General features: G+C 40.2%; 1 protein-coding gene across 1 annotated transcript in view; it reads left to right on the forward strand.

Moving 5' to 3' along the window:
* Window positions 1–22155, forward strand: part of pmfbp1 (polyamine modulated factor 1 binding protein 1) — a 212449-nt gene that overhangs the window by 166381 nt on the left and 23913 nt on the right. The window contains exons 15-22 of the mRNA XM_079865493.1: window positions 6592–6792; window positions 6869–7099; window positions 8526–8756; window positions 12323–12445; window positions 13645–13741; window positions 14263–14408; window positions 14492–14717; window positions 16806–16995. Of these exons, the coding sequence (XP_079721619.1) occupies window positions 6592–6792; window positions 6869–7099; window positions 8526–8756; window positions 12323–12445; window positions 13645–13741; window positions 14263–14408; window positions 14492–14717; window positions 16806–16995 (1445 nt within the window). The remainder of the gene's footprint in view (window positions 1–6591; window positions 6793–6868; window positions 7100–8525; window positions 8757–12322; window positions 12446–13644; window positions 13742–14262; window positions 14409–14491; window positions 14718–16805; window positions 16996–22155) is intronic.

The following is a 22155-nucleotide window of genomic DNA, read 5'->3' on the forward strand; positions in this document are numbered from 1 at the left end:
GAAGTAGCCATCAGAGGATGGGTACATGGTGGTCATAAAGGGATGGACATGGTCAGAAACAATGCTCAGGTAGGCCGTGGCATTTAAACGATGCCCAATTGGCACTAAGGGGCCTAAAGTGTGCCAAGAAAACATCCCCCACACCATTACACCACCACCACCAGCCTGCACAGTGGTAACAAGGCATGATGGATCCATGTTCTCATTCTGTTTACGCCAAATTCTGACTCTACCATCTGAATGTCTCAACAGAAATCGAGACTCATCAGACCAGGCAACATTTTTCCAGTCTTCAACTGTCCAATTTTGGTGAGCTCGTGCAAATTGTAGCCTCTTTTTCCTATTTGTAGTGGAGATGAGTGGTACCCGGTGGGGTCTTCTGCTGTTGTAGCCCATCCGCCTCAAGGTTGTGCGTGTTGTGGCTTCTCAAATGCTTTGCTGCATACCTCGGTTGTAACGAGTGGTTATTTCAATCAAAGTTGCTCTTCTATCAGCTTGAATCAGTCGGCCCATTCTCCTCTGACCTCTAGCATCAACAAGGCATTTTCGCCCACAGGACTGCCACATACTGGATGTTTTTCCCTTTTCACACCATTCTTTGTAAACCCTAGAAATGGTTGTGCGTGAAAATCCCAGTAACTGAGCAGATTGTGAAATACTCAGACCGGCCCGTCTGGCACCAACAACCATGCCACGCTCAAAATTGCTTAAATCACCTTTCTTTCCCATTCTGACATTTAGTTTGGAGTTCAGGAGATTGTCTTGACCAGGACCACACCCCTAAATGCATTGAAGTAACTGCCATGTGATTGGTTGATTAGATAATTGCATTAATGAGAAATTGAACAGGTGTTCCTAATAATCCTATAGGTGAGTGTATATCTAGCATAAAAAAAAAAAAAATGGCCAGAACGTCGTCTCTCAGTTGCTGAATGTCGCGCAACAACGTTGCTACAGCCCTGGCGCTTTGCCATAGCAGAAATGCAACGTGCCACAGACGTTGCCACAACATAAATGTGTTTGCTGGGTAACTACTTGTTAATACTACAGTAACTACTTGTAACTACACTCCATAACAACCAAGTCGTCTGTCGTTAGAGATAACGCAGTACAAGTAACATGAGGTACGTAATCAGATTACTTTTTTAAGTAACTAGTAAAGTAACGCATTACTTTTAAATTTACAACAAAGTAGCTGAGTTACTTTTTAAAGTAAGTAACGCAAGTTTCTTTGTTTTTCCATTTATTGACTGACAGCTCTCCTGTCCATGTTGAGAGAAATCAGGAGTAAGTGCAGAGGCGTTGTTTGCGCTGGGTGTAAACATGAAGGTTCTTGTAATTTTAGACTAATGTGAGCAGGCATTTACTCAACTCACTTGCATAAAAACAGATTTAGTATTCCACAAAATGAACAAAAACTGTGAAATGCAAACTCATGCAACAAAAAGGACACCCGACACATACATTTTTGACAAAACATTGATTTTTACGCAAGGAAAACAAACGTAAATGTAACATAAACAAAGAAACGTGTCAGGGCCGGGCAGGACACTCACATAGCGCTGACCGTTGAACACCATGCCATAGGCAATCGCCCAAAACAACCTCCCACATGAACAGTTTCAGCGACAATTAACTCTGCGTCCAACAAGGTGTAATCAAGGCCACACCCCCTCCAAATGCCACATAAAATCACACACAAACCACACGAATAGCCTAGAAATTTTTTTCTTTTTGTGTTAAACTTTCTCCTCCAGTGTCCTATTCTGCGATCCAGAATGGCAGCAGCTGAAAGCTTTGTTTGAGCGGCGCCCTCTACTGTACAGGCGTGCATTTACATTTCCTTCAGCCTGAGGCTTATTCATTTCACTTTTGTTGTTTACATCTTTAGATCTTTTTAATTTTTTAATTAAAAAACAACCAAGCAAGTCCAACCCATGTGAGAAAAAGTAACACAAAAGTAACAACATTACTTTCCATAAAAAGTAACTAAGTAACACAATCAGTTACTTTTTTAGGGAGTTACACAGTTTAAATGCTTGCGCTCTTTAAAGCATGGGTAGATTCTTGTTGGCTGGAAAAAAAAAGTAATTCCAACAATGTAGTTTGTATGTGTCATTATCGTTATAGTTGGGGTTGGACAACTGTATTCTCACAGAATTAGAACGTTAATTAAAACTTTATAGTTATCGTCCTTGATGGGAATGGGCATTAAGGGCCAGATTTACTAAACAGGGCAAATTAGCATGAGAGCGCAATTCCAAAACAGCGCCGATGAGAGTGGAAAGTTCTGTGCGTGATCTACTGACGACGCGCACATTAAAGAACACAGATGAAGTCAGATTGTTTCCATAATGACCAACACAATCTACCAGGTAGCGTCTGGTTTAAGACTTACTTTTTTTGGGCAGTGCAAGCACCAGTACATTGCCGAGGACAAACCTTAGTAAATCGTGTTGCGTGATTCATTTAAAAACTCCTACAAATGCATATGCAATAAAGTCAGCTGCAAAAATAGCCCTGTTCCCGCCTTTTCAGTGCTAATTTTTCACTGCGTGTCTTTAGTAGTTTTTTAATGCCAAAAGAGGGTTTGCGCTGGAGTAAGCTGTTAGTAAATCTGGCCCTTAGTGTCTTGTTGGCAAATTTTACACAGGCAGTCAACACTGATTTTATTTGCTTTATCTTTCCCAGTGGCATTAGATTATCATAGTAGATTGTTGTTTCAGCGAACGCAGACTGCTTGTCTAACACTTGAGGTCCTCTAGAAGATCCAGTTCTGCCACAGCGAGCATCTCAACCTCCTGCTGTTAGCTTCACCTGATAAACACTTGATGCTGATCCGTAGAATTTTTAATCATGAAGCGAGGCTCAGCTCTTTTAATTTTGATCGATGACTCCGTTTATCCTTTACATAACACATTCCCGTCTCTGTTCTACCGCTCCACCTCTCTCAGCATCCCTCCGCCTGGTATGAAAATGATATTAGAAACTAAATGAGATTTGAAATTGTGTGTTTGACAAGTGACTTGATGACAGGGTTTTATTGCAGGGCCTGATCCATGGAAATTTTATGCTAATAACACTGCTGGCCAACCGATCTAGTACGAAATTAATCAGCGGCGGAAAAGAACGAGAGAGCTCCATAAAATGGGTCTACCCTTCCTCTCTCTGTCTGAGTCTCATCTGAAATAGCCATGGGCTGTTGTCTGTGTGATGAGTTTGGGACTGAAATGGGGATTTTGAAAATTACACTGAGCTTAGCACTGATTCATGCTGTAATGCCGCCACGCAACACACTGCCGTCAACTCCCTCCAGGGACTCGAGAAGGTGCACCCTCTAATTTTTTGTTTACGTTGCTCTGGCCCATATGTCATCTTGGACTTATACTGACACCTAGAGGTGTGGATGAAGTGTCACAGAAAAGCGTTTAGTTAATAATGTCATTATTGTAGAAATGCACTATTCTCAGTCAAGCCATGATTCATTTATTCTACGAGAGAACATGTAAAAAAAAAGAGGGGTTACAGAGATAAAGTGATTTGGGGTTAGATAGCTGGTCATGTGAACATGTCCACTCCATGTAAAATAAAACATTTTATTAGGCTACTGATATACTGAAAAAGCTCATTTTTCAAAAGTCCTATTGTATGAGCCAACTTGTGTTTTTTTCTCCGAAACCGTCATTCAGTGTCCTCAAAATATTTCATAATTGAATTGTACACAAAACATTCATTCATTCATTCATTCATGGTCATTTTTCAGTAAAAAACACAATTTTGACAATAAAAGTATGATTCAATTTTACATGGCCTTGCAAGGCTGACTGGTTAAACCCTCTAGATTTCATTCAATGCAACTGAATTAAAATGTTGGTGAAGTTCCATTGTCTCATGTTAGATTAACTTTTAATAATTGGAATTGCGTTCAGAATGATCCTGGAGTGTAATGTACGTTATCAGCTAACCAATCTGGACCATGGAATATTAATATTGAGAATAATATTGAGAATCAGCATTTAACCACACTTTTTCCTGTTTATAGGCATTTACATGCCATATGCGTCAAAGCAGATTTTCTGTGCCACATCTGCAGTGTAAATCAATTTAGTTGGCCAATCAGGCATCCTCGAAGGATCAATTGTCCTAATATTTCTTGTGGTTGTCAAGTCCTTCCTCCACTATACCACCTTTTTCTAGCTTTCATCAACTTAAGAAACATTCATATGCTCTCCTTTCCTCTGCTTTCTTGCTTCATTTATCCCATTCATCTGTCAGTAGTTTTCCCATGTGCATGTCCGTGCGCCTCCTCCCGGCTCGACTCCAAGAAAACAGAAGCGTAGGTGAATCACTAATGGAGTCATTATCAGGTTCCACTCGTTTAAAACAACACAATTAGCGCTGCAGTCTTAATGATGCTTGCAAAGGGAAGTTCAGTGCACTGAGGAGACTCCATCCAGGGCCTTCACCAACCTAATAAATCACGCAAGTTAACTCACAAAACTAATATACCGCATGTGTGTGCACACAGTAGTCTGTGTGATTTATTATTTTCACCCTGCGAGACATCTGTTACAGTGCTCCTTATTTTTGTAATGCATCATCAGCCAGGGGAAAAAATAATATTATCCAATCTGGGATCAGCTCTCTCTGGAGTCTAATAATCTAATGTAGAGCTGCTATCAGTGAGCCACCACAGACACGCTTCAGGGAGCAAACAGGCTTCGGTGATTTCTGTCTCAGAATCTCTAGCATTCATTATATATGCCAGTGTGTGACTGTAGAAGTGAGTCTGTAATAATAGGATGGTTCCGACCATAAATTATATTCAATGAGCTGCATTTGAGGTGTACTAATACTAATTAAGGAATATCACACACATTAGTGCTGTTGTACTGAATATAAGAACAGGTAATTGTTGTGAGTGTGATGATGCTTTTCATACAGCAGTTCTGTGTAGAGGCGTTGTGTCCGCTGTCTAAACAAGATGCTTATTATAGTTCTAGACTAAATGTGAGCATGCATTTACTTATCTCAAATGTGGAAAAACAGATTCAGTATTCCTCAAAATGAATAAAAACAGGTAAATGCAAGCTCAGAGTATTATGCAAATCTGCAACAATTAAATATGTTCAATAATACAAATGTCTCACTTTATAGACTAATGTCTTTGTTGATGAGCTTCGATTATCCAATTCAACCACATAAGCAAAAATTTCTTTAGATAAGCATCACATTTTTTGTCTTTTCTTGCATCCTATTCTTCTGCGATCTAGAATGGCAGCAGCTGAAAGGTCCTGAAAGGAGCTGCGCCCTCTACTGTACAGGCGTGAATTTCACTTTTGACATGAAAGGGCCTTGACATTTGCCAAAAATATATCTATTTTGTTATTAAAAAACAAACAAGCAAGCCCACCCCAGGTGAGAAAACGTCACGTAAAAGTAGCATTACCGCATTTCTTTCAATAAAAAGTAACTAAGTAGCGCAATAAGTTACTTTTTAGGGAGTAACAATATTATAATGCATTACTTTTAAAAGTAACTTTGCCAACACTGTCTGAAAAAATTACAGTGAGTCACTTACCAACAAAGTATTACAAGTGTGTATATTTGTTCTTTGCTAATAAAAATAGTGTCGGAAGAAGCCAAAGCATAAAAATTTGCATGATTTTTTCAGATTTTCGCAGCCGGAAATGGCTGAAATTGCTGTACCTTTTGTCGAAAATTGTAGTAATTTGTGGCTCAAGAGTACAACTAGCAGTAAACATTTTTTTGTTCATAATTAATGATATTGTGGTTCTGGTCCCTCATGCACAAGGCAATGGCGACACCAGCATAGAAATTCTACAGCGAATACATTCACAGACGTTGCTGTGAGCATATAAGACATTTTGCTGCTGCTGCACATGTAACATACATGATTTAACCCCCTTAGCAGATCTATACATGTGGAGCTGTGCTATGTAGATAATGATGTGTTTGCTACCAAATAATTTAAAGACATATCAGCCTGTGAGTTTCATGCCAGAACTAGGTATTTACTTGAAATATTAAAAAAAGTATATATGCATATACAGTAAAATAATGTCTAATCTATTGGTGAAATATTGCAATAATAGGACTAGCAAATATTTGCCCCAATGTACAATATATTCTGCATTGTATAGTAGTTTAATAGTATCATTAAACCTCTAGAAACTATTATTTCAACCCACACATTTAACACATAAACATAAACAAGGCATTGGATCACTTGCGCAGCCGTGTCTCTCTATGCGCGGTTTCACAAAATTAATGTCCATTTTTATACTGTACACTATGATGTTCTGATGCCTAAATTTACATTTAAAATGACTTATTTTATTTTTAGTGTTTTATTCGTTTTTAGTGTTTAGTTGTTTTGACGTAATCATACAGAACTTTAATATTAGAATATAATTATCGGACAGAATTTCAATTTCAGTGCATCACTAATCCGTTCTGATTCCACACCGCTCACATACTCTGGTCTGGGACGCCACAAACACTGACAAGCAAAGTGATGTAAACAGGGAAAAGTTACTAGGTTGGTTTTTGGTCTTGGTTCTGTGTCAGTGTATAGGTCAAAATGAAGAGCTGTGTGATCTGCGTGAGGAGATGCAGCGCTGGCAGCAGGAGACCCAGGAGCAGAAGGAGAGCCGGGTGAAGGAGGTGCAGGACCTTAAGAGAGAGCTGCAAAGCACACAGAGTCTCCTGCAGCTGCACAGAGATAACCTGGAGAGTCTGCACCGACAGCAGAGAGACACCGAGGACGAGGTGAGGCAGCACGGCCGACTTCAGTTTCACCATATCCCAACTTCTGTTTCTAAATATAAGTGTTTGTGTGTGTCAGGCCTCCTGCAGGGAAGCAGCTCTCCACAGTCAGGATGCAGAGATGGTTCAGCTGAAGGCAGGTCTACTGGAGGCTGAGAAACTGGCCACAGATGCTGAGGCTCGACTACAACCTCTTAGTGAATCCCTCGAGTTCTGCAAACACAAGTACCAGGCCTGCCTCAGCAAGATCGCCCAACTAGAGAACACTCTGCTTAGCCGAGAGGAGGACCTGAAAGAGGCCCACAATCAGGTTGGTACTTAGATTAGTCTTAGATACCTTTAGAATTAAGTCTGCATTGCAACTAGTGATGCACAGTATATTGATATTGACTCAGTAATTACCATCCAGCGCACATTAACGTTCGTTTGGGGTCAGTACGATATATATATTTTTAAAAAATGTATACTTTTATTCAGCAAAAAATTGCTTTTTATAAGGTTACTAAAGATTTCAAATTAATGCTGTTCTTTTGATCTTTCTATTCATCAAATTATCCTGAAAAAAAGTATCACAGTTTCCAAACAAACTGTTTGTTCTTATTCATTTAAAGAGTTTTGTTGATCTTCGACTCATGCGTGTGTTATTACAAGTGACAAGTGACAAGTAGATTTCTGAAGGATCATGTGACTAAAGACTGGAGACACTTGCTATTACAGGAATAAATTCCTTTTTGAAATATATTCAAATCCAAAACAGTTGATAATAGTTCATATAAATACTATTTTTACTGTATCTTTGATCAAATAAATGCAGTTTTGGTGAGCAAAAAACATTTTAAAATCTTACCGACAGCAAACTTTTATTGGTAGTGTATAACCGCACAGAGAAAACATCAAATTACTGTACATCATCAGTCTCATTGTACTGTACTTGCAAACAGGGCCTAAAATTAACGCTCGCTGTGTAAAAATGGGCGTTGGCAAGTACATAAAATGGTGTCCTACTATAGTTAGCCGGTAACATTTGTATGAATTCTAACGATGCATGAATGTGAACAAATGTGAACGACGCTGGGGACAGTTAACAGGCCAGCACTGCGTCGTCAAGAAAGTTTAAGCCTTGAAAATTGTAATATTCAAGCGCAAGAAGACACGAAAGGGAGCTCATTTTGTTACTTGCAAATACTAAACTAGGCTCTTTGACGTCATCTTGTGCTTGAGCAGACAAATTCACACAAAATTAAGTTAAAAAAAAAAGATCCTAGTCAGTAATGTCTTAAGTGAACATAAACAGTTAAGTAAACGTAAACTCACTGATCTTGACTGAATAACTTTTGTAACTTTAATTAGGATTAATTTTCAGACTATGCAGTGTTATTTTACATTTGCTTACTTTATTAAATTTCATTACCTGAAAACTACTGTTAGACCTACCTGAAAAACCTGAAAAGCACTGCTTATTTCATTTGTATATTTGTTATATTGTATTTATTTGTGCTTTTGTTTGTGATTTGACTATTTGTTCTTATTTTATTACTGATATGATTCATATTGGTGTCAACAAAGACCAAAGTCTTAGTCACGCACTTGATTTATAAAAATCTAGCTTTCTGCAACATTTTTGAGCTACAGTACCCTGAAGCTAGAGGCTATATATTAAATTACTGAGAGCAGACATCAGTGGTGATAGTGATATGTTTCTGTCTGTGTGTGGCTGACTGATTTGGTCTCCTCAGGTGGCCCAGAGGGAAGAGCAGGTCCTCCGTCTGAGAGCTCAGGTTGTAGCTCTGCAGGGGGATCTGCAGGTACACTGCACCCAGCTGGAGAGCGGAGACGATGCCCTTGCAGCACTGAGCCAGAAGCTCCGAGACACACTGGAAGAGCTGGAGCACAGGCGTAATCACACACAAGAGTGTGAGCTGCTCATCAACACACTCAGAGACACAGCTGCTAGCCTTCGTCGACAGGTAGCCCAACCGGAAACACCATTAACTAACCCATAGCTGAACAGGTCTGTCTCTTCGCAGTGACCATGATTTTTCCAAGTAAGATCAAACATCTTGGTCATTCCTGTCAAACAAATGTAGTCTAACCCTACCTCTAATCCTAAGCATTAAGAACCACTAAAATCAAAGAGAATGAAACGATTTGGTAGCTGGGTCAATGATGAATAAGAACTTTAATGAAAACATCTGCATTATCAGTATTCTCAACACAAAACTAGATCAATATCATCATCAAAGTTCTATTACTTGTGTAATTTAGCAGTTATATAAAGGTCTGCAAAATTTTAAAGATCAAAGTGCATGACAAATAAAGTTATTGTCTCCTAAAAGAAAGAATAAATTCTGAACTGGGTCATCAGCAAATTCAGTGTCACTTCTTGACATCTTCCTCACATTTGCATAATGCCAGCCTATGGTCTTCATCTTCTTTGACCCGCCCTAGCTGAGGCCTGAAAGTGTTTGGTTCGTATTGTTAACATGTCGAGAAGACGCTGTTTTCTGTGCTGCGAAAGCAAATCCACTTTGCATGCACTTCCAAATGATGAGGACTCGTGCTGACATTGATATTGTAAATCCGGCCCCATCATTACTATTCGTATCACTTAGTATCAAGCAGTGAGGAAGTCTCCAGAGTTGAAATTCAGATATGGTAATGGACGTTTCATTTCCAATACATGCTGTAAGCAGTCGACCAATTACAACAGACTGGGCCATCTGACCAATCAGAGCAGAGTAGGCTCTCGGAAAGGAGAGGTTTAGAGAGTCTGAATCCTTTATCAAACCGTTTCAGACACTGTGAGAAAAGAGTTGATGCTGCTATGTATATTATGAGAAAATGAAAGTGTTTTTTGACTTAGATGCATGTAGATCTACTGTAGGAGACCTCCAAAACAAAACTAGTAAACTTTAATACTGTTACGGTATGGTTGCTTAGAAAGCACACGACGAAGGAGATGGTAAGAAATCCAGTCTTTAAACAAATAACAAACTCAGAAGATTTACGACATGTTCACAAACAATAACCGACAAGCACTGAACAGAACAGGAAGTATAAATACACATAGTAAATGAGGACACTAAACAGAAACAGCTGGACGAAGATGAACTAAACAGAAACCAACTAATTGAGAACTCATACAGACACGACAGGAACGACTAAACAGAACATAATTGTGACAAATACAGCATCATTTGAATATGAATATGAAATGAATATTAATTCAGTAAATGAAAACATGCTCATAATAGAAGGGTTGTATTTAAGACATTCTATGTATTTATGAATTGCATTTAAATGTATTTTTGAAACCATATTTAGATCCAAACAAATCTATGAGCGTCATGTCATTGACTCAGAAATGTTTCTCTAGGAATGTTGATCCAAGAAACGTGTCCTACTTTGGCTAAATCCCCATATTTTCACTCCTGTGAGCTATTAAATTGAGTATTGTGAGTCCCAGAGAGATGCTGCAGATTTGCACTATGAATGCCCCATAATGCAACAGTCTTAACACACTCATCTCCTCCCTAGAGTTGAATTCTGTTGGGTTTAGATTGCATATCAAGCCAAATGAAACCTAGTTACCACATGTACAGGTGGAAAGTGGCTTGTTAGTGCAGTTTGAGGTGTGAACACAATGGGGAAGAGAATCTACGCCACTCTACGGGTGCAAAAGCCAATCTGAGCTTCAGATACGTTTGAGTGTTCTGACTGGATTGTATCGATCCAGGTCAGAACCCTCACGCTTCATGCTATGTGCGGAGAGAGCATTTTCAGGTGTTTCATTTCCCACAGTGTCAGCTGGAGAGCTGTGATAGGCTCTCTTGAGGAATTCTGGGAGTTGAAGTTATTATTGATTTGTAGTTGTTGGGTAAAGATTGCGTGTGTGGCCCTTTCAGACAGCTCGGCTGGTGTTTAAATGGACCTGAAGTTGTTTTGATTTGCGTGTACATTGACCGGGAGGGGCGGCTGGTTGGCGTAAAGTGGAAAAGCCTGCTGGGTCTGTGGTGTCTAGTCGAAATAATGGGCATTTCTCTCAGCGGTGGAGGAACTGGCCTTGTCTACAGCCCAGCGGTGCAGTCACCTCTGTCGGATACAGTGCACACTAGGTGTGAGGACCTTTCTGCCCTACCTTCCCGTTCTTTTTTCTCCTCTAGCACCTCCAGCTTCTCCTCTCAGATGTCTATGATGCTTAGCATCCCATTAGCAATCCCTAAACATCACAATCATGCATGCTATATTGATCCAACTGTTTTCAGTCAGGACCTCAGAACACACGTCCTTCAGCCGTTCGCCCATGTCTCCTTCCTGTACGTTTAAGCTTCCCTTAATTGCTCCCTCTTACTGAGAACCTGCTGCGCCCCGGCATTACAGCACATAACCTTCAACAGTGTGAGAAGGGAAGTTTCCTTGATGTGATTTTTTACATCACAGTCAATCACCTCACTCTTTTTTCATCTTCAGTGGGAGCTGTCGGCAATAATAATACTCTTAAAGGAGAAGTTCACTTCAGAATTAAAATGTCCTGGTAATTTACTCACCCCCACGATGTTCATGTCTGTCTTTCTTCAGTCAAAAAGAAATGAAGGTTTTTGAGGAAAACATTACAGGATTGTTCTCCATATAGTGGACTTCAACAGGAACCAACTGGATGAAGGTCCAAATTGCAGTTTCAATGTAGCCTCAAAGGGTCTTATCTAGCGAAACCATCCGTAATTTTCTAAAAAAATCTAATAAAAACCTTTTTAACCACAAATGCTCAATGTAAGATTTTTTTTTTTTGAAATTATGTCTATATTTTATGTCTATTTATTTCCTGTCTGTATTGTTCATGTGTAAGGCACCTTGAATTGCCAGTACTATATCATGTTCTATATAACCTTCCTTGCTTATTCCTAGCTCATCGTTGATTTTGTCTTTCTCAGAACAACAGCAACAGGCAGTGTGACATAACGAAATATTATCTTCGTTAAGTCTGAGCCCATTTGGAACTGTTTTATATTCAGTCTTCAGTTCTGACAGCACTGTGCTGGACTGATTTATCTTTCTCATAAGGAAGAACTTAACAGGCATTAGGTCCTGTTATCAGACCTTACTCTAACTGAAGAAGATCAAGACCAGATCGAGACTGAGCTGCTTATGGTTTACATGCTGTTTTACAGTTCAGAATAAGAACTACCCAGTCTTTCTGTCCAGAATACTGCTTATTTCCCTATTTTATAACACATAATAAACCGCATAATCATGGCTCATGAATATTAATTAGATGACAGATCATTTTTCACCTACTTAATATTCAGTAGTCTTAACTAAAAGGCAGGTAATTGGGGTTATTCAAGATATATATTTTTTAATATACGTGTTCCCTAGGAATGAAACCCATGACCATGGTGTTTCTAGCGTCATGCTTTACCAATAGTTATGTGTGAACAGTCTGTTGCTGTAATATGGATTTCCAGCAGGATTGTAAATCTAAAGAACTTTTGAGAGCTGAATGTGACCGATTGTGTATGTGTGTGTCTTCTAGGCTGAAGAGCAAGAAGAGACGCTAGTGAAGACACAGGCTGATTTTTCCATCTACCGGGCCACTCACATCCACTCCGACTCAGACTACGAATCCCTGCTGTCCCGCGTTCAGGAACTTGAGCAGGTGAGTGAAGCACTGTCTTTGTAGTTGAGAAAAACGCCACATGCTACACTCACATCTGCATGGATCCATCACTGTAATCTCTGCCTGTTACAAAAATGGGCTTTAAATGGACCCACCTGCTCCCCGTGTCACACGTTACTGTATGCATTGACACTGTGCAACTCAGGGGCTATTTATCAGTCATGAGCTGAGGCTTTGATTGGATCCGGAGAGGCTTCGTGCAAGTTCATGGGCACCTTTGTGACTAATTGTTTGTTATGTCAGCGTGGCAGCCAGCCATCCAGCTTTAATGGAGTGTAGTGGAGCGATCCGTCAGGCTGTCAGAGAGCTCGCACGTCAGCCCAAGTGTCAGCGGTTCGTCGCACTCTACGCAAACGGCGACGTGATTTAGTGCCCTCCTCGCGCCACTGCCCACCCGCTCCCCGTTCTCAGATTGATTACCCTCCGGTCCCGCTGACAGTGCCCGCCATCTTCTGGCAACCTTTTAGCAGAGTTTTATAGATGATTCCAGCACCTCGTTTGGCTATTTATACATCTGTAAGTGGCCATGAAATATAGATTTGTCTTGACACATGTTCGAATTGGAGTGGCGAGTCCCAGCGCCTCGTGACACCTCGTTATTTTAATGGTGCCAAACAAAGGGCCCCCGACCTTGCCCGTGTTTGCAGATTATGCCTGTACTTTATTAGTTTCGCAATCAGATCTCGCTCAGACCTGTCCCGTTTGCACACAGCAGACGAGAGCATGGTATATGTGACACACCGCTTCAGCTGTCAGGTCGACGTTCACACACAACCTGGTTGCCAGGGTAATTAAGAGATGGCACCCACACGCAGAGCATCCCAGAGACTTAATTGAATGGTTAGCGCGTCACAAGCGCATGCCACCGGATTGGAGGCGACACCTGTCAGGGATAAACCTTGTGTCGCAACCTCGGCGGGTGTATGTGTACGTGCCGCAGTGAGGATGCTAAATGAAGGCCGGGCTGGAGTGGAATGGAGTCGAAGAGGCGAGCGTAAGCAGCGGGCGTAGCGATAGCCTTAGGGATGGAGACAGCTTGGGGGATTCTTATCCACCTTAGGTTGGCCCCTCCAGCGCCCCGGGCATCAACACGACTGCCCCAAGGCACAGTCACAGAAGTTTGACAGCTATGTGACGACTTGGCATGTTAGTGGAGGTGTGTGTGTGTTTGTCCTTAGGCACTGTTCCAGTCGCTGGAGCGTTGCGGTCAGAGCGCCCAGGAGATGCGGGTCTGCCAGCTGGAGTTGGCGCGACACCGGGAACACAGTCCGGCAGGTGAGTGAACTCGCTACTCAGTGGCTACGTTTACATGCAACCAAATAATCCATTAGTAAACGGATTGACGTCTCAATCGAACGGAAAAGCCTTCATGTAAACACCTCAATCGATCCGACTGAGCTCGATCCGAATGAAATTTCGATCGGATTGAAACGGGTGGTTTATTCCTTTTCTAATCCGATCGAAAGAACATGTAAACACTTGACCGGATTGAAAACCGAAACTGAAAGGACTACGCATGTGCAATGACGTTGAAATAGCGTCATGAGCTGTTGAATAAAGTGTCATGTTAGTGTCCCCTCATTCTAAAATTCTCCTTTCTCCCAGTGTCTGTGAAGTGGAGCAGATTTTAAGCTTGTGTCATATAAACGCGCACATGTTTTGTGTTCATGTAAACACTACGTTCGGATTCATCAATCGTAATGAATTCAGTCCGACTGAAACAAAAGTTGTGCATGTAAACGTAGCCACTTCCTCACTCGATTCTACCACAGATTCCGATCAGCTGTGTGTTGCAGAGATGCAGCGACTGCAGGAGCAGGTGAAGAAGCTCCAGGCGGATGCAGCGGACGAGGCCCGGAGACGAGCACAAGCTGATACTCTGGAGCTGAAGGTAGCCAATCTGGAAGGAGAACTACAGGCAGCTCAAAGGCAGTGTGACCAGGTAAACAAGTACACACACACACTCACAGGTGCAGATCAGAAACGCTTTGCCTATGGCAGAATCTCACAGCCGCTCTCTCTCAGGCTATCCAGAAGAGAGACGCCCTACTGAGACAGTCCGAGGCTGATCTCCTGCAAGCGCGGGAGAAGATCCGAAGCAGGGCGGCAGAGGCTCGAGGGCTGGAAGCTGATCTGCAGAGAGCCAAGAAAGAGAAAAGGCAGAGGGAGAAAGAGTGTGTCTCACTCAAAACACAGCTGCTTCAGCTCAGAGAACAACTGAAGGAGGCTCACGCCACTTGCAGAGACACGGGTAACACAGTGCAACACCTGTAGAGCCCACATGGTGGACTGCCATGATGTGAATAATTGTAAATATATGCTTTATTGATATCTTCGAAAGATTCTCACCTGGAAGTGCAAATGCAGCAGGCCCGAAAAGTTTTTAAGCCACCCTTAAAATGAATGACATTGCTTTGCCAAGTGGCAATCACTTTAAAGAAAGGTAGCACATCTTTCATGCAAGTCTTATAGACGCGATCGCTTTATATGACAAACAGATGCGAATATTAATACACACAAAATTGTAAAATATTGTAAACAGAAGCTCAGAAGTGCTTGCTTAACAACCATGAAAATTCATGCTGGTACAATTTGGTCATTTCAGCAGGGCAGTAATCTTCTCTTGATTTTGCAAGAGAAAAGCAATTGCATTTAAATCTGTGTGATAGTGCGCGTGGGTTTGTCAGAGTATGTGTGTGCACCTGTTTGTGTTCTCCAGCGGTCTGAGTGTCCCGTCTGAAATGAAACAGCCCATCAATTCAGAGCCTCCAGCCATCAGATACATAAACATTTTAACACACGCCACTGTGGGAATGATGCTTATTAGAAACAATCAGCAATATATATCATTGTAAACCCTGGAATGGTATATAAAAAAGCAAACATGGACTTTGTGTATACACTGGTTTTGTGTATATATACACACACACACACATAGATAGATAGATAGATAGATAGATAGATAGATAGATAGATAGATAGATAGATAGATAGATAGATAGATAGATAGATAGATAGATAGTAAAAGAAGTCTCATCTGCTCACCAAGGCTTCACTTATTTGATCCAAAATACAGCAAAAACAGTCATATTGTGAAATATTTTTAGTATTTAAAATAACTGTTTTCTATTTGAATATATTTTAAAATGCAATTTATTTCTGTTTTGGTAAAGCTGAATTTTCAGTATCATTACTCCAGTCTTCAGTGTCACACAATCCTTCATAAATCATTCTAATATGATGATTTGATGCTCAAGAAACATTTATTATTATTATTATCAATGTTGAAAACAGTTGTGTGCAATTTTTTTTCAGGATTATTTGATGAATAGAAAGTTCAAAAGAACAGCATTTTTCTGGAATAGAAAGCTTTTGTAACATGATCACTACCATTCAAAAGTTTGGTATCAGTAAGAGTTTTTTACTATTATTGATTCCTGAAAAAAATTATCATGGTTTCCACAAAAATATTAAACAACAAAAACTCTTTTAAACATTGCTAATAATAAGAAGCATTATTAATAATTGAGCCCCAATAATAAGTGATAATAATTCAGCCATAAATTAGCATATTATAATTATTTCTAAAGGGTCATGTGACACTGCAAACTGGAGTAATGATGCTGAAAATTCTTAGCATCACAGGAATACAATATTTAAAAACATTAAAACAGAAAACAGTTATTTCAAATGGTAATATTTCTCACTATTACTGTTAATGTATTTTTGATCAAATAAATGCAGCCTTGGTGAGCCTCCGCGCAGCTGCTCACGCAGACATCACACGTCATCAGTGCGTTTCGACCGAAACAGCAGCCACCTTTTACAGGTTACACCTGAACCAAAACAACGAGCTTATGCTGCGTTCACGGCATAATTCAGAAGAGATGGAAACCTGTGACGTTATACTGAATTTATGCGTTTCAATGGCAACACTATCAATGGCGAAATGAATCTGCAGCAGTCAGGTGGTACAGGTACTTTTTAAGTTGTTCATGTTCATTTTTATTGTAATGTTATGTGCTTTGAGACATAAGGTAATTTAACGCTGTGTCTCATGATGCTTTTGTTTGCTCCTTGCTATATGCGTTCATGCGTTTTGTTGGAGGCGTGGCTTTGCAAACGCTCCGAAGGGAGGGTGGGATCTTATGCTTTCAAAGCTAGCTCGCTATTGCTAGCCTCTCCAAAAACTGCCTACCCTACCTTAATGAGACTTTCAAAAGAACTAAAAAATGTTTAGTGTATATACATATATATATTGTTTTACAAGTCCAAAACTCTGACACTCTTGAAGTGAGGTCTTCACAGATATTATGGTTTAAATGTGTGTGTGTTTCAGGCCAGGAGCTGACGCGGCAGCAGGAGAAGGTGCAGATGCTGGAGGGAGGTCAACATCTGGCTCAGGAGCAGCTGTCCGAGCGTGTGGCCGAGGTGGTGCGGGCAGAGAAAGCCCAGAGGAGACTGCAGGCAGAGCTCAAGAGAATAACAGACAGTCTGGAAAACACCCAGCAGGAGCTGCAGGACTCACGGTAAGCTCCAAACCAGGTGGTCTGCTTGGTCCAGTTAGCCCCTGCTCGTAGATATCATAACTACACCATTATATGGGGGGAAAAAAACATTGTATCCATTCAAAAGTAATCATGTATTATTACAGGTCGTTTATAACTCAAATTATTGTTTTGAAAATGGCTAAGTGTCCAGAATTGAAAACCCACGGGAAAAGATCAGCATGACCTGTTTTTCAGTGTGCTCGAATGCAGTTTGAGTGATTATTAGGACTGCATAGTACAGCAGACAGCTTTCCAAACTCAGTTCCTCAGGATGACACTCTCATATCACACTCATATTAAGGCTGCTAGTGAAGCTATGAGCCGATTAATCCAAATTTCTCAGCTTTATACTGCCTTCAAGTCATGTCTAAATGATCGTATTTACCAGATGAGCGCACATGAACGCCACCACAATGCCAGTATTACCAGTGGGGAACTGTGGATTTTCTTTGAGCCATGACTTTCCTAGTTTTGGAATATTGTAGGAATATTCCTGATCAAATACAAGCTAATCTTTATGGATGGCAGCTGTCAATTGCCACAGAAAATAATTTAGTAATTTAAATTATAATTTAGAATTTTAAAATACATTTCCCATGATGCTCTATGGAAGACTGAGAATAGAGTGCAACTGTCCGGTTCCAGAAGTAAATATCCCATTCATTCTCTCCATAGGGAAATTGATGAACCTTTAAAGACAGACCTATTGAGAGGTCTGAGGTTGATAATCAGTGATAAATGCTTTCGTTGAAGCCATCAAGGTATATTATTTCAAGTTATTTTTTATATTGCATAATATGCATATTTTTTCAATAAATGTCAAATGTATTTCTATATATAATCAACATCTTTAAATCAGTAGTTTTAAATAGTTTTTTAATTTGTCATTCGCAATGCTTCATAGAATTGTTCTTCCTTTTAATACAGCCGGTATAAGAAGACAGTCTTGCACCTTTGTGGTTTTGTCTTCAATTTTTTGCTTCAAAGTTGGTAATGTTGTAATGTTCACCTTGTATCTGGCCGGTTTGGTTCATGGCTTACAACTCTTTAACAAAGACTTAATGAGAAAAATACTTCTGGAACGGCGGAACCAATGGGGGAGCATTGTTGCACCCTGTGGAAGTCATGATAAAATGAAAATAAAAATCAATTGCACACCTTATACACATTATTCTGTCTCCATTTTGTGGCGCTTCGTTGCTCTGTCAGCAGATGAAAAAGAAGGAAAGAAATCTGAAATTCTTTCCGATCATGAAAAGACTAGGTGTAAATTCCATCCAAAACGAACAAACCACTTGGGGAGGTTTGAGACGTATTCAAGATGCAACTATTCAAGTGTAAATGCGTGTGGTTGATGAAGCCACATATGTGAATTTAACTCCCCCCAGTAAGCATATGCAAACTGCCACAAATGAAACTCAACGTCTGGCATCGCATCCTGGAGCTCAATACATTGTCATCTTCATTAAAAGTAGTGAATGCTAAATTCTCACACCAGTGTTGATGCCACTCTCTTTCCTATTGAAATCAGCTGATGATAAAATGCAATGAATATCTGAGGCTTTTGGTGACAGGAACACCATTGAATTTGTATATAGTGACGAAGTGAAGATAGAATTTATATTAGTTTTGCAGAAACGCATTTAATGGGTAATGTGTAAATGGAACAGTTTTAATTAACAAATGATAAGTGTAAATAGTTCCCATTGTGTTCCCAAACGATATCACTTGCATTACATACACATTGTCATAATTGCATAGTTATAGTTATGAACCCATAAGGCCTTGGACACACTAGATGATTTTCAAACCGTGGGAGACTACAGACAGTTTCTACCAATTTTTAACATTAAAAATGAACGCACACACTAGATGATTCGGCCAGACCTCGAGACTTCCGATTATAGTAATGATTTCACCGTGGCAATTCCACAGACACGAGTGCTGCTTCCCAATTTGCCTACTTACACTATGCCTTACTGTTTTTCTAAAGAAATACTACATACTTTTGAGTATGTAGCAGAAGAGTAGGCAAGCTGCATACTGTACTACTTCGTCATAATAGCATCTTTAACAGACCACTCTGTCGCTTAGTTACGTTTATCCTGTCACCGTTTAAACTGCCCTGTCAATCATCTTGTCATTGTTAAAATTCTCCACATTCAATTTAATTAAATTGTCTATCGTTTCGGAGAGAAATGTAGTAGCATTGTGATCTGCCAGTGGTGGGTCTTTCATGCGGAGAACTCTCCTTGTGTTTTCAATTTGCATAATGATGCATTTAAAAGTTAATGATCAAACGTACCTTTACAAGAGTTCGCAATGCTGTTGCCGATACATTTTAATGTGGATAACATTGAATAAATATATTTTCGTCAGGTTATATACTGATTATTAATCACTCAAACCCCTTTTATCTAAACCTCTCTCCTTGGCCGTCGGACTCGCACATCCGCCATGTTTGTAGTTTTTTTAACACTTTTTTATTAGTGTTTGTGGTTCTATTTGAATCCTCGTCCAAAGTGCAACGGGTTGTTCTGTTTAAAAAACATTATACAGGCACTCGATCTTCTTTCTCAATACTCCACCTTCGTGACATGTTTCAACTATAAAACCATGCAACATCCGGTTGGTGATAGCTTGCTCGCTCTCATTGGCTATTGCGGGTATCCCATTGGAAGCAGCCCAATCAAGAGTCGTAAATACTGCATCACGTTTGATATTTAAGATTTGGGAGGCTCCACCTCGATCGGGAGCAGTAAAATAATCATAATGACACCACACAATTGAGGATTTTTTTGGACAAAAATTATGTTGTGACAAGCCTAAAATTCGGTGCAATGCACCCCTGATTGTTCGCAATCCGGGCTTAAAATCTTCAAGTGTGTGCAGCAAAAGTGTGAGCTTCCCAAGAGGACTTGCATGCAGCATCAGTTGGACATGGACATGGGATTGAGAATCAAACCGTGTTCCAATGAGCATCTCTTACGTATCCTGAGTATGTGCACAGTCCATTGCGCCACTGTCTCTGACACTAACCGAGTTTTATTAAGCGAAGCTGCAATTCTCAGGACGGTTCAGAGTGTCTTTTAGTCTTCGTGACCCTTGACGTGCCGCTTTTACCTCCCGCGCTGCCCTCCTATGAGAAAGTGTGCCGCTCAATGGAGGAATCACCGTGGGTCTGGATCAGTGTGTGAAATCAGATGTTTAACTGGCTGGAAGAGGACGAGCAAGCGCATCTTAACTAGCACCTTGCCAAAGGTCTCTTGTTCAGTCAGCCATCCGCTGGTGCGCAGCACAACTTCCCGTCTGCCAATACACATTACAGAGGATTTAGTAATTAACTGGTAAGTTGAGGACTAAATTGGGTGTTTGCGGGCCACAGATCTACCCCGAGGTCCCTGCAGCCATGCAGATAGGGGATTCTAATTGCTAGGGATATTGATCATTCCCGGCGAGGGCGTGCTGGGGGATTTCGCGAGCGATCGATTAGCTGTTACTGTGGCCGCTTCGCCAATGGCAGAGAAAGAGGTAAGAGAGCCACGTGGGTCTTTTGCAGGATCTCCCCACGCTCTTCACCTCCTGAAAAAGTGACACATCACCTAGTCACCCGCTCGCTTCGGCGCCCAGACACCCTCTGTATAACCGTCCTTCACTTGTTTGGGTTTCATCTGAAGGTTGAGGAGGTTCGGGCTGGTCAACACCTCTCATTTCCGCTGCGATAAGCTTTTCTCTTTTGGGAGTGATTTGAGACGCTGTGGTGGGTCTGATCTGTTGTGGTTGGGTGTGATTTGTTGATCCATGCTGAAACGGTGCATGAGCTCATCGTCGCCCGGCTCTCGTAATTAGTTTCAACCCCGCTCATTAAATATTCATGCTTGCCTACTCTAATTAAATCGAACCTCTCTCTGCTGCTTACCATTCCTACATGTTATCATGCCTCAATTAAGATGCGTTCTGGTCTGTTTCACTGACTAGTCAAGGTGAAGATGTTTTGCTGTGGACTGAAGTGTCCCATTCTCTCATGTCCATACACTTTTTTTTTTTCTGAAAATATAGATCCCGCACTCCATGCCCTGCTAAAAAGACCAGCTTAAAATAAACTTGGCTTCATACAGCCCAAAGTCCGTTCAATAATCATATGATGCATATTGCACACAAGAATGGGTGGCTGTTAAATAACCCCTTGTGAAAAGGACAATTGTATACTTTTTAAAAAGATAAATTATAATGGAAATAACCTACTTTTAAAAGAATATACTTAAGTGTGAACTGAATGTAATGTTTTCTGACACTTAAATGCATCCTAATTGCAATTAAATAGAAATGCATTACTGTTTTGACCCACTTAAGTAGGACTATGAAATATAGTTAAATTTTACAAACTAACATAAATATGACAAACTAAAATATTTTACAGTCCTTGTTACACGTTGCATGTGGTTACTATAGTTATAACAATAGGTTTTGCAGAATTACATACATCTAACCCTAAACCAAACCATAATCCTAGCCTAACCCTATAGTAAGTACATGTAGTTAATTCTTATTATTCAGTACTTAAATGTATAATTGCATTGTAACAAGGACACCTTAAAATAAAGTGTGACCATCATTTCTATTGAAATTGGTATGCCGTATTTAAATATATTTGCAATTACACATTTGTAATGATGGAATTGCAATTTAGCACATTTAAAACATGTAAACCTTAAATGTATTATCAAATAACTCACTACAGTTCAAATTATCATCAAATATTTGCTGCTGTATTAAGATTATTTTACTGCTCCCAATCTAGCCTCCCCAATCTTAAATTGTAAATATCAAACATGCGATATTTACGACTCTTGATCGGGCTGTATATTATCTGTTCACACATTCATTGAGAATCAAAAACCTGTTAGAGCCATGCTCTACTGTTTGAGCTACAGGAACAAAACAAGAAACAAATCCAACAAGCGTTTTTGAGGAAGAATTAATCACTGGATTTGTAAATGTTTGCTAGTAGCATCTAATTTTTTAAATTACTTGCATAGGTTTTTGGAGATGGGGGTTGTTGGTAGCAAGTTAATTGGATATCCACAAGCAAAACTGTACTTTCTGTATCTGTAAAATAATGACTTACTAACTAATGAG

The sequence above is a fragment of the Squalius cephalus genome (genome assembly GCF_949319135.1).
Source record: "Squalius cephalus genome assembly, chromosome: 3".
NCBI classification, from domain to species: domain Eukaryota; kingdom Metazoa; phylum Chordata; class Actinopteri; order Cypriniformes; family Leuciscidae; genus Squalius; species Squalius cephalus.